Below are 14,117 nucleotides of genomic sequence, written 5' to 3' on the forward strand. Positions count from 1 at the left end.
ATATTTAGCGTTCCAACACTCGACCCACAACTCAAGGCAACTTTGCAAGGGCTTGGTATATGTTGGTTGAGTTGCCAACCAATTTGGTCATGGATCCAGGCAAACCCACATCCCCAACATACTAATCAGGATGGTGCAGAGTCCTTTTATTGCTATTGGTGGATGGTAATACTTACTTTATTTTTTAAAAAATATAAACATGTGTTTATTTAATTAGCATGAAAAGGAGTTGTAAAAAATGTTCAGTATGATAGTTTCATGGTCCAACATTGCTTCTTGCCAGTGCTATCAAAGCACCAAAAGTGTGAGAGAGAATCATATTGTCCATTTGTGGGGAATGTTCAACTATCTTTTTTATGCATTTCAGGAGTTCTCATTCTGTGCCAGCATGGCAGAGCATGGCTCCCACCACTCCTCTGCCTGGCATTTGGGGAACCCATCGATTCACAACAGCCCCACAATGTGCTCCCTGGAACATGTGGATCTGGGAATGAGTGAACCACCGACTTCATTGGAGCAGCCACCACCATCCCCAGACCTAGGTGACAACGATGATGATGCTGACGTGCCCCCACTGGACCCAAATGTGCCCTATCCTGATTTGGCCCCCGTGGTTTTCTTCTGCCTAAAACAGACAACCAGCCCTCGTAGCTGGTGCATCAAGATGGTATGCAATCCATATCCTTTAAAGCTGTGAATTCACCCTTCTAGCCCTTTTTTCCTCCTCTCTGCCCTCCCTTTGTCGTCCTGTCCTTGCTGATCACCCGACAGGTAAGCAATGGCATTCCATATATATTTAATGAATCAGTTTGTTCCTTGCTTGTGTTTGAACACTACCTTGAGTGCAACATATGTGATCAAAAGGAGTTGCTTTCAAAAGGGAGAAGTTCAGAGAAAACAGCTGAAAATATAACAGGCTTTTAAACATGTATTTTCTTTTTATCCCCCTCTTTATTTTTCTGGGCTGCCAAAGACATACAAGCAAAGGTGGTGATGGTGGTGTTAACTTGGCCCCAGAATTTTTCATTGCTATATATTTATATTCTATAAGAAAGGCTAATAGTGACATAGATTCTAGCACAACTTTCCCCAACCTTGTGCTATTCAAATGTATTGGGTCTCTGGGTGGGGATTAATGGAAATTAGAATTTTGAAACAGAGACAAAGACCAACTTGGCCAAAATTGTTCTAGAAAAGGAAATTCCAAATCATGTGCCCACCAGGTAACCTTTCCTGCACAGGGGCAAAACTGTTTCAGGCTGAAGTCCATATTTGGCCTTTGAGGAGTATGATGGAGGCTGTACTCTCCAAGATGAAGGCATGGGTGGGACAAAAATTAGATTTGATCTAAGTTTAATGTAAGTAACATTACGATTCTGGGAGTTGAAATCCACACATCTTAAAGTTGTTGATGTTGAGAAACGCTGCTTTAGTATAACACTGATTTCTAATTAAGCTTCATAGAGAGCATTTGGTGTAGTCCTATTGTTTCACTGGCCTTTTTCATTGCCAAAATAGGATACTGGATACTTTGAAATGAAACACCGTCCTACACAACAATTCTTGTCTAAGACAGTACTTCCTTTCCATGTAGTGGATTTCAAGTCCAGAACTTCCAGCCAGTCTAATTTTTTGGAAGGCAGGTGCCTGGTGAAAGTTGACTCATTGGCTGGGAGTTTAACTGTTCTAGAAATATTCAGTTTATATTTTGTACCAAAATACAAAACATTCAGCTTCCATGTCCTATAGAAAAGACATTTGTAGTTTAGGGGTATGTAATGTCCCTATCAAATTTAAGCAATATTCTGTCTGTACAGGATTAATTGTTCTGATGTTATATTTACTCCCAGGATTTGTTAGAAATAAAATAACAATTTTCTCAGTATAAGGAAGAAAGGGAAAAAACCCCCCTGACTTTAGCTTTTAATACATTTTACTGCTTAAATTTTTTTTAAAAAAGAAACTACTATAGAGTTACTATCATTATTGCTTCCTCAATTTTAAATTTGTATTTAGTACTGAAAGCTGAAAATGTAGAATTGCAAGTATTACACCAAGATTATTAGCAAGTGTCTGTTTCTTTTGGGCCATTAATAACAACTCTGTGGCTTCAAATCTGTAAACATTTTGCTTTTGCAAAGATGAGATTTGGGGCAATATTTTTGTAAAAGACCAAGATGCTATAATTTTAAATGTATTAATATGTTTTTTAAACTTCATTGTTGGCTATTAGAAAGGCATAGCATATATTCAATTAACTATAATAACAATGCAGTTTAGACAGGAAATGAAAGATGATTGAGAGAACAAAAGCCCAAACATTTCTCAGCAGTTTTATCAAGGCTAATAAATAAATGACAGCATTGTAGTAGTAAGAGCAGCCATATATTTCTTTTGCAAAGGGACCTTCCATTTGGTGGGTTGCAAGCCCCACTGAAATGGCTTGCTAAATCTTATTTTTTCTTCTGGAAATTTTGACTTTTAGATTCTTATGTCTCTTTGATATATATATGTGCTAGAGCACTTGCAGAAGGTGCAAGTCAGAAGGTGCAAGGTCAGAACCTGGTAAACAGGGTTGGATAACATATTGTCCTGTGGATATCGTTGAACTGCACCTCTCATTATTATCCCTTTCCATGTTCTTATCCAGTTCATGTAAATCATGGGGATCATTGGCTATGCGCCTTGATGGCAATAGGACTACCTTTGAAGGCCATCTGCTGGGAGACTAGTGGGCTTCTTTATGCAGTTGGATGGCCACTGTGAGAACAAACTGCTGCACTAGATGGGAAAGGGGCTTGATCCAACAGGGCACTGCTCATGTTCTTATGTTACCAGTGACCATGCTATTTAGCTATATGAGAGCTAAAGAACCACATAGCTCAAGAGTTCATAGCTTGCATGAACCTATATGCTTATCCCACGTGGGGATGGCCTTACTGAATCGTTTTCTTAGAACAGATGGCCTATGATCTGAAAGAGAACATTATTGAGTAATGTATCATGGTCTGGTCACTTTCTGGACAGCTTCAGTGAGTCATCACCATTGAACTCTGCAAGTGTGGTGGACTGACTAATGGTCCTGCCCTAGAAAACTTATGGATCTAACTGGTTTTCTGTAGGTGCTTGTAGATTTTCTCAGCAGTACTGTATGGTGGGCAGTTCTTCCATAAATTGTGTCAAGTTCTGGAATTCAGAGATGATGAGCATTGGATGAGATTGCCCCCAAGCAGCTTCTCTCTATATCCTGATCCTGGGGTCTCCTTAGTTTATCAAGGAGCTCTGAATGATGAAGCAGTAGAAATGTCTAGAGCATTGTGATGGAAACAAGGTCTGAGTATGACCAAATACTGCTATGAGTCCAAGGTCAGCAGCAGTAGGGGTGGTAAAGCATCAGTACTTCTCTGCTCTTATTGCACCAGCAGAATGTCATTCAGTGGCACTGTTTAAGGTGGCTTGTTCCCTTTTGGGGAAAGAGAGGCAAGACATAACTCCATGGAGGCTGATGTAACATTTTCGCTAGTTATTTTGCAGAGAAAAATCATTCATATTTGCTGCAGTGCTGCATGCATAGATCCAAAGGACGTGACTTGGAAAATGTGGTATGAAATCATCTAGCATTTGTTTTTGCTTGTGAATTCTGAAGAAATGGATAGGTCTCTCTTACACATGAGTTCTGTGATCTGCGGGCTTCATCCATGTCCTACCTAGCTTCTTTTGAAGGCCAGTGGGGATGTGTGCACCTGGATACAAGAGGTGGTTAATGTGTCTTTGAGGGAAGAAATTGTATCTTCTTCCTTGAAGGAGGTGGTAGTACATTTCTTTCTCAAGAAGTCATCTCTCACTTTGGCTGTATTATGTAGCTATAATCTGTTTCTAACTTTTCCTGCTTTAGGAAGATCTTAGAGAAAGCAAAGGGGACATCAGTTACAAAGGGTCCTGGATGAAACTGATTATCTTGATTTCTTTATGCCAGGTTTCAGGCTTGGGTATGGGATGGAAATTGTATTGGTCATTCTTGTGGGTAGCCTCATCAGGATCTGGATTAATGGAATATGGCCCTCCTGGTCCAATCAAAATTCTCAGTGGCATTTGAGAGCATTAATCATGGGTATTTTTCTGTACCTATGAGGTTTGGGAGTAGAGGGTAGTGTGCTGCAGCAGTTCCACTTTTTAATAAGCAGCAGTTCCAGTTGGTGGCCATAGTTAATCAAGTCCTTGGTTGTTCCAGTATGGGGTGCTGCAGGGTTCAGTCTTACTGCCCATGTTGTTTAATTTCTACATGAAACTGATGGAGACAGCATCCATCAGTTCTGGGTGAGGTATCACCATACTAGTGATGGTACCCAGTTGTACATTTCTATCTCAGTCAGAGCAGGAGATGCAGTAGATGTTCCACCCTGGTGCTTGGAGGCTGTAAGAGACTGGGATGAAATAATCTCAGATTGAATCCTAGCAAGATGGAGTTGCTGTTTGGTAAGAACTAATGTGGCTTACTGTTGGTACTTCACCTCTGAATGGAGTCACACTACTCCAGACAGAGTAGGTCTGTGATCTGGGGCTTTTCTTGGACTCAGCTCTCTTAGGTCAGCAGGGGAAGCTGTGGCCAGGGAAGCCTTTGCACACCTTCTCCATGTGTGCCAGATGCAGCTTTTCTTGGAGCAAGAGGCCCTGGCTGCAGTAATGCCTGCCCTCATCACCTCCAGACTGCATTACTCTAATGCTGTTTTAGGAAGGCAGCAAGAGCTGTACTGTTTTATTATAAATTTGAAATGTTAATGCACTGGTTAGTTTTAGTTTTGCCCAGTCTTAAATATACCTGTTTTTATTGAGGATTTTAACTGCCTATTGATTTTACCTTATTTTAATGTTTTTTGTTTATTGTGTTGAATTAATGCGAACCACCTGAAATCAACTGAACAGGGCTGTACATGAATTTTTTCAACAAACAGATAATACTAAATAAATAATCTGAAGTATTTTCAGTACATTTGAAGGGATTAGCATAATGTTAAAAAATGTTCTTAGATATGTATGTATTTATTTGCTTTGATTTATATGCTGCCCCATTTCCAAAGACTCCATTTCCTTAAACCATTCAGAATATTGGTTTTCCACAAAATGTGGCTATGTTTTCAACCAAAAGTTATATCCTGTCAAAACAGCAGCTTCCCATATCGTAATTGGGAATTATGGATATTTCATTAGATGCATTTTAAGAACAAAGATGTAATTCTCACTTCCCAGTGGAAGATGCCAAATAGAATTTGCTTACCCTTTGGACCATTTATTCCTCCAAACTTTGTAATTCAGCTGTCACCTTTAAAAAATACATACAAAAATATTTTAAAAGGGAGTAAATGAATTAAAAATGCCTATTTTAGATAAAAAAGGAGATAGAATGGACCTGTAATGGAACATATGCAAAATTAGTAAATCCCTATACACAGTTGAATTAAAAATCAGCTCAAGAGTAGTGAAATCTGTACCCTTAAAACTCAGACTTTATATGTTAAATAATCTGTAAGTTCATCGTCAGTATGGAGCAGTGAAAATTGTGCTAGTGCCAGCACTAAACAAGCTTTCCAGTGCAATATGCAGCAGAAGGGCGTCTTCACTTCATGAACATTAAGAATTCATGGTGACATTTTTCTTCAGAACAATTGGGGGGGGGGGGTTATGATTTTGATTTCTCTCTGTAAAATTTCATTTTTAGTTCCTTGTATGAGAATGAGGTATTATAGAGGTTGCTTGGTACTATAGGAGTAGAGAACATGACTCTTGAAATGTTGATATGGCTGGGGAAACTGCATCATTCTCAGCATCCATCACCACTAGCTAAGCTGGCTGAGGCTGCTGGTAATACAGCGTGTGAGGGCTGCAACATTTCCATCCTTGTATAGTCCCAGTCAGAACAGTATTCCTTTCCCAAAGGTGTTGTAATAAATCATTTCTGCTCACTCTCTCTTTTCAGTTCTCCAGGATAAATGTAGATATAAAACTGATTTTGGAGAGTGTTTGTATAGCTTAGCAGTGTTAGAGGGGAAACAAATGTGGTCACAGACTTAATTGGAAATAAAGCCTTTATTTATTTATTTGGCATATTTATATAGCCGCCCATCTCACAAACACATGACTCTGGGTGGTGTACTACTCAACAACAGTTAAAAACTTCACAACAATTAAAAACAATTAAAAATAAATAAAATAAACATACATAGTAAACACATAAACAGATAAAACCCAAGAAGTGACAGAACAAACATCACTTAATCTCATACAACCACCTTGCAGGCTCTCCCTGGGACCCCCAAGGCTGGTAAAAAAAGCCATGTTTTAAGGGCCTTCCAGAAGGCTAATAGAGATGGGGCTCATCTCACCAACCTCATATATGTGGGAAAGAAAGTTGTGTTTGTAGAAAGCCTGCTAGATGGCCCAGAGAGTTCATATTATTATACGCATGCCATTATGGATGCAAGATGCTTCAGGTGTTTCTGCTGCTTTCCAGAATACACTAAAATGTGGATCTTACCCACATTTTGTTCCATTAAAAGGCACAGATATAAGTATTATGTGATGCATACCCTGCAGAGCCACATAATGTATTCGGAGAGATTTCACAGAGGAAAATGAATGTTGCATTTTGTAGGTATATTTATTGGGCAGTTTATAGCAGAAGGTTCTGATAAAATATTTGCAACTAAGAAGGAAAGCTGAAATCCAAGAGAGAGTGCACAAGGGACTGAAGGGTCACATATCTATGGGGAGTTATAATACTTGCTAGCTATGATGTTACTGTCAGTGGAATGCATGTGTATGATATGTGTGTTTGTGTTTAAGAGAAAGAGAGAAGCAAACAGTATTAGTGCTTCTGAGTACTCAGAGAAAGGATTGTTGTGCCATCTCTCTTTCAGATCTTCGCCTTGGTGGTTTGTGAGCTCTCTAAGAACATAGTATTAAAATTGCAGATTGTTGCTGTGGAAACAAATTGTAAACACGGATCCCTTCTGGAGCCAGCCACAACTCTGATGTTGGGGGTAGGGTGGGAGAGGTAGGACGGGAGAAGCAAATAATTTTTCTTTGTGCCTTATTTTTATTTGAGGCTCTGCGGGCACAGCAGTGAATTTAATTTTGCCCTCCTGATTGGGTGGGACAATGATAGGTGCTTTTCCAGTGGAGGACTTATAGTAGCAGCTGTTAGCCCTTTATGGTATACCAGATTAGGAAATCAGAGTTATAAATGCTATGACTATTTTTAATATAAGGTTACAGTAACAGAATCTTGCAAGTCTGAATACGCTTCCCTCCTCCCTCCTTTATCTTCATGAGAACTAGGGAGGGTCATCTCTGAGATGCTTTTTCAAATTACATTTCTGCCCCTGACTCATTTGAGGACAACAATGTCCACATTTTGGACAGAGAAGATAGGTGGTTTGAGAGAGGGGTTAAGGAATCCATCCATGCCAAAGTGGAAAATCTTTCCCTCAGTAGAGGCGGAGGCCTCAGACACAACTTGTCCCCCATTTTTCATGCTGCTCTTTCACCAGTCCCCAGGAACATTAAGACCACCAGGAAGGCCACTCTTAACGATCCACTTTGGGATGAACAAAGGATCTAAGAGTAAGACATCCCAAGGACAATCCACACCTCCATGGCACAATTAACAGCCTTTCAGGTGTAGGGACAATGCAGCTACCCTGGTAGACATATATGGGGTCCCCTCACCAACCTTTACCCAGACTAAAGAAGCTGCTTGGACAAGAAGTGAAACGTTTCTACCAAAAAGAAAGAAATCCAGTTGCCATGACTCAACCTACAGACAATTCCACCTGGATGACTGAGAATCTTCATTGACATATTGAAGTACAGAGGTTTGCCTAGAAGAAAGTAAATGGCCACAGGCAAACTGGACAGCAATATTTGTATCAGCACAACCCAGAAAAAACTATTTTCATTGGAGAGCAGGAAAACACAGATGGAGGTCAGATTAATGATAGGCTGTGGGTGAATAGAGGGAAACATCCATTCCTGTCCTCCAGAAACCTCTGATGGCCTGTATTTGTTATGTGGTGCCTTGTACTGTAGATGTCCCCTTAATCTGGAATCCTTGGAAAATTAGCAAGTAGAGGTGGCAAGCCATAGTCTGTGGACTGCATGTATCCCCAAGAGTCCCCAAGAACACTCCTCATAAAATGTGTGGCAAACTGCTGAAAGATAGGATTTTCTAATTTTCAGAAAAAAAGAATAAAATTTATATATTAAGCTTCCAAGCCTCCTATCAAATTCCCCACAAATTGAAAAAGGGGCTGAAAATTCTACCTTTTGTGATGTCATCACTTCATCTCTATTACTTATATGGCCTTCAACTGCTTAAAAAAAATTAAAAATGCAGTCTCTGGTTACAAAAATATTCATTCATTATTTATTTATTTGATTCATATGGCCATACATTTCACCATGGAGACTTTGGGCAACTAACATTTAAAAACATAATATAATAATATAACATAAAGTAAAAATGACATCCAAGGTGAAAACAATCTACCACAAATTAAACAACAATTTCACAACAACGATCTGACCCCCATGCCCAGGAACATATCTTTTTATTCAGGACTTTCAATAAAGTCTCACAGGGCCAGGGCCAAACCTAACCTGGGAGGGAAGGAAGGTGCTGCAACGAAAAGGCCCACTTTCTTAGTCCTATAAAGTGACATTCTTTAACTGAGAGGACCCGCAGCATGCCTGTCCTGCTGGATCCAATGGAACAGACTGAAGCAATTGAGAACAGGCACTCCTGCATATAAGTCAGCCCCATACCATTAACGGCTTTATAGGGGACAACCAACACCTTGAATTGCACATGGAAGCACACTGGGAGCCAATGCAACTCGCAGAACAATGGTGTAACAGGACCGCACCAAGGTGCAGTCATAACTGCCTGTGCCAGCACATTCTGAACCAGCTAAAGCTTCCAGATGCTCTTCAAGGGCAGCCCCATGCAGACTGCATTGCAGTAGTTCACTCAGGAGGTGACCAAGGCATGAATGACTGTGAGCTTGCTTATGCCTGGTAGAATACTTAGGAACATAGGAAACTGGCCTTAAAATCGTTGTTCATCTAGCCCAGCATTGCTGAGTGGCACCAGTTCTCCAAAGTTTGATTTTATCATTCTCCATGAAGATTTCAAAAAGAAAGAAATCCAGTTGCCATGACTCAACCTACAGACTCTGTACTTCAATTGGCCACTATGCAGGGGTGCCCCCTCACCTGGGTTAGTAGCAGACCCTGCAGCTCTCTAACCACAGCTGCAGTTATCAATGGGATTGCAGTAGCATAGGGGTTATAACATCTACCTGATGTGCAGGAGGTCACTGGCTTGAAACCTGGCTGAAACTTTTTTAATTACTAATTTTCTTTCCCTGAGCTACCCACTTTTTAAAAACCAGGGCCAACAATGTAGCTCTGTCTCTCCTCTCCGCTCCTCAAAAATCAGATTTCCAAAATCCAGATGAATAAATACTGCAGTATTTTGCAGTATTTATTGGACTATTTAGGAGCTGGAGTGAAACCTTTCTATTTGAAGTGACAGGAATAACAATGAAATTGTGCAGCTGTAAACTGTTCTAAAACAAAAGCAGTAGCTCAGGTAAAGAAAAGTAGTAAAAATAGTTTATGCTAGGTTTCAAACCACTGACATTCCACATCTCAGGCAAATGCCATACTCACTGCACTACTGAAAAACTGCTATTACAGAAGCTGCAGCAAATGTTACTCAGCCAAATCTGGAAAAATGCAAGAAAGGAGTTTATATCTTAAAGCAAGCTATTGGGCCTGCATATTTTTATTTTGATGTTTTAACTGTCCTTATATATGTATTTAATTTAACTTCGTATACATATATTTGTATGTGCATATATGTATATTGGCATGTTTGCAAATATATATATATATATACACACACACACACACACACACACACACACATATATACACACACACACACACGCAGAGAGAGAGAGAGAGAGAGAGAGAGAGAGAGAGAGAGAGGAAAGCTATCGGTAGTTGCTTTCTTAGCACAAAACCTGGAAGGACACAGTAGCAGAAGAATTATCAATGGGAGTGCAGTAGCTGGAAGTGTGGACTGAACACCTGGCAAGTTACTGCCAAAGAGCCCTAAATCTGGACAGAATTTTATTCAGCCATCTTAGAGTCCACTTGGCATCAGTGTAGGAAAGCAGTACCTTAAGAGCAGAGTGTGGATATGCCTTAACCCTTTCTCCAGCAGATCCACATTTTTGTTGTCTTAAGGTGCTTGTCACAGGTGGGTAAAAGGGAGAGGAGAGGAACATCTTTACTGGCACAAATTAGGAGTTGATTCACTGAATCCAAAAACATTATATGTTTATTCATTCTAACATTGGAGTGCAGCCTCTCTTTTGTCAATTCAGGGATCAAATATAGAGGTAAAACATTGTGGATTAATGGGAAAAGGGGATAGTAAAGTCTCCAGAGATAAAGAGAAGATGATTCTGTTTTCTTTCTACTTTATACAGACAGCAAGAGAATTGGGAAATAGTACCCAGCCATATGAATTTAGAGATTCAACAGTTATCACAAATGAACATTATACCTCATCTGAAGCATATTTCTGTGCAGAAACTGGAACATAATTTTGCCTCAAGTGAGGAAGAAACACCCTTGATGTGAATAACGCTGGTTTTGTTTTAAAAAAAGGAGACAATTCCTCATTTTGTTTATCTTTTTACAAGATGCTATCAGCATACATTCTGATAAAGAAAAAAGATTTTTAAAATGTCTACAGATATTCAAGTTATTTTAAAAGTCTAAAATGAGCAGGTAATGCTTCCCAATGGGCAGGCCCAACAAGAGAGCAAGAAGGGGAATAGAATGGTGAGAATTAAGCTATGATGCCAGGAAATGGGTTTTATTAAAATATTCAAAATTGTCTGTATTTTTCTGACATTTTTTAAAAAGGTAAATAAATAATGTACATTAATTCCATTAAAGAATGAGGGCTCCCTTGGCATTTCACTGGAAATATTCTGACACCACTTCTAAGACCCTCCACATTATAAGGAGCTATTTCTGCGAATTCCTTAGTGATTGGAGCTCCAAGAGAGAACTATGATAAGAGGGCAGCCATCATTAGATAGACTGAAAAAGAGACATTTAAGAGAAAAAGAAACCTTTTGCTTAGGGCTTCTGTATCTTTCCCTTTCTTCTGTCCCAGTGCAATCCAGCATACATACATTCTACTGAAATTATTGCTATGGATGAATGTTTCTTCTGCATTTTCTTCCACCCATTTTTCTTCAGTTTGATGGAAAAATAGTTTCCAAGCATTTTATCCAAGAGAACATTTTGATTAAATCTTGTGAATGGGGTGCAGGGCTCCTGCACTTTATTCTGAGGTGGTTGAATGACATCGTGAGGTCTTCTCTTTCACTGAAAAAAAAATCTCTGGAGTTATTTGCAGTGTCTTGTTTTCCCAAGTTTAAATTAAATCCTAAGGGAAGAAATATGAGGGAACTTTTCCCCTGACAAGGAAGATTGGCCAAACAGGGGGGTTGCAAAGTAGTAGAGAAGCTGCATAACAGAAAACAGTGGCAATAACAGCACCCCTTGTCCCCTTACAACAATAAAGTAAGCTCAAAAACACAGAGAAAAGAAATTCTAAAGAATTCTGAGATAGGAAAAAAGCAGATAATTTGTTGGGTAAGACTGGGAGGGAGAAGCTTCAGCACAGTTTTAATTGAAATAGATGATTAAATGCCTTAAATAAATATTTTTGCTATGTTCTATTTCCATTTTCCCCAAATCTCTTGATGTTCCTTTCTATTCTTTCCTCCCAACTTCAACATATTGTTTACGTCAGTACGCTGGGCAGGAATTTACAGACACTTTGATATCTCTGTCTTGCACATATGTGCATGTGTGTGCAGAGGCATGTATATCTTATGAGATCAAGCTTTACCAAACAGGAAGGAAGAAATTATGTTCTAGAGCAGGATTGCTGATGACTTAAGGTGGCAGTGTTAGTTAAGAGCTGTTTGTAATTTCCCGAAATCATCGATTACCCTTTTTTCTCCTTCTTGTCACTAGCTCTGCTTCTAGCATGCCACTGCTGCAACAGCATTAATTATTCCTGTTAAATTGGAGTTGCGTTACTGCTCACATTAGGGGATTTGACCTCTGCTCCATGGTGGAGCTTCTGTTGAGAGCAGCCTAGGGGTATGTATCTGTGGGAGCTATGATAGGAGCTAGAGTTTCTAAGGGCAGAAATGTTAGCTATGACAACAGCCAACAGCTGTTTAACTCCAAGGCTGAGATGAGCAAGGCAAAATGTCCATTAAATTTAAACTGCTATGAATATATGAAGGGGCTCCAGGTTTATAAAGGGCAATCACCTGCATAAAGTGGCTTCATCCTAGTATAGAATAAAGGTTGTTACCTACCTGTGTCATGTCAAGGGTCTGGGTAGTTGCTACTCAGTTTGAGCTGGGAAACCTGAGAGCATTCTTATTCCAGGTGGAATTAAAGACTAGGCTAGATGTGCAGATCAGAAAGTCAAATAATCCAACAAAAACTGAAATACCTCTCAGTGAATCCAGGTAAAGTTCTAAGTTTTTAAACAGAGCAGGTTTAGATGTTGTTACAGGGATGGTTTAGCACTCATCAAAGGTTGTTAGATCTGCAACCTAGTTACAGAGGTTGATTTTGTTTTCCTCTGCATGGGAATACTCCTGCATTCTAAAGGATGCCCAGTTTTACAAACTTTTATTCCAGCAAGGCAAAGGAGAAGAAACTTTGTCTCTGTTTCAGGTTTAACAATGGAGTCTCATGAAGAGGGTAGAGTGACTGATCTCCTTAGGCTGTTGGAAGGAGATTAGGGCCATGTAAAATATTCCATGCATAAAGCATTCTGTGTACAGAAAGACATGAGGTTGAACTATGTATGTTTGGTCCACTCATGGATCCAAAATGTGGGTTCTAGACAAAAGTGGCCTGGGGTAGGGAGAGCAGGAAAAGTCAGTGCCACTAGTAGTGCCACACAGCTAAAGGGAAGTAGTGAAAGGAAGCTCCTGGGAAGATTGAGGAAATGAAGAAGTGGGCTGTTGCATAGGCTGTGCTTGAATTCAAAGGCAGGGGCAGTGGGGCAGGCTGAGAAAAGGTTAGCTACTGCCATCATAACACACTGCCATCACCACTCTTGGATTCATGTGTAGTATTCCAACCAGCCCACCCACCTCGCCCCTGATTTTCCCAGTGTAAGAACAGGCTGACAGGTTGCATACATCATGCTTGACTTCAAGAGTGGTGGTACTAAGGGTAATGAGGACATCCCCTTAGCTGCTGTGGGCCACTGCCTTGAAGTTTGGCACTGGGAAAATCAGTGTGCTGGCCAGTGCATAGGCCACATAGAAAACAATAGAGAGGAGTGAGATGCAGCAGCTTTGCCCTACTCATCCCTTAAAATCTCTTCAGATATTTTTTTGGTCAAAACCCAGAACAAGCAGAACACTCCAGGTTTCAGTTTGGCAAAACGGTGAGCCCTCCCTGAAAGATCCAGCTGAACCTCCAGCTCACAGACACATTCCCCATTTCGTGCACACCTCTAGAAATGATGGCAAGCTTGCCACGATTTTCCTAGTGAGTGAAAACTTGTGAGATTCATGCCAGAGGAAGGTCCCGGTTTTAATCTCTCTTCTTCAAATATCTATCGCACCTCAGGATCTGCAATGTAAACTTTTAACAAGGTTGCTTGGGAGCTATCAGGTATATTAATTGAATGCTGAAAACTCAGCCTGATAATGACATATTAGGCATGCAAGTGGCTTGCTGGAGAAGCAAGAATTAAACTTCAACCATACAGGGAAGTCCTGCACCTCTTCTCTGTCCCCTGAGGATTCTGGATGACAGCCTGGACTTCCTTTGCTTTTCCCTTTAGTGTGAAACATGCCTTCCTTAGTATTCTTCCTGTATTTGGCAAATTGTCGTGATTGCTTTTAACAATATACCATAATATATTTATTTGATCATTTAAATTAAAGAAAGATAGTCCCTAAAGGCAATATTGTTGTAGCTGATGGGAG

The 14,117-nt window shown here is 40.0% G+C and overlaps 1 protein-coding gene across 1 annotated transcript in view; it reads left to right on the forward strand.

Annotated features, from left to right (window-relative positions):
• Positions 1 to 388: 388 nt before the first annotated feature.
• CACNA1I (calcium voltage-gated channel subunit alpha1 I) overlaps positions 389 to 14,117 on the forward strand; it is a 346,803-nt gene continuing 333,074 nt past the window's right edge. Inside the window, exon 1 of the mRNA XM_063309585.1 lies at positions 389 to 678. Within this exon, the coding sequence (XP_063165655.1) occupies positions 389 to 678 (290 nt within the window). The remainder of the gene's footprint in view (positions 679 to 14,117) is intronic.

The sequence above is a fragment of the Candoia aspera genome, chromosome 7 (genome assembly GCF_035149785.1).
Source record: "Candoia aspera isolate rCanAsp1 chromosome 7, rCanAsp1.hap2, whole genome shotgun sequence".
Taxonomy (NCBI): domain Eukaryota; kingdom Metazoa; phylum Chordata; class Lepidosauria; order Squamata; family Boidae; genus Candoia; species Candoia aspera.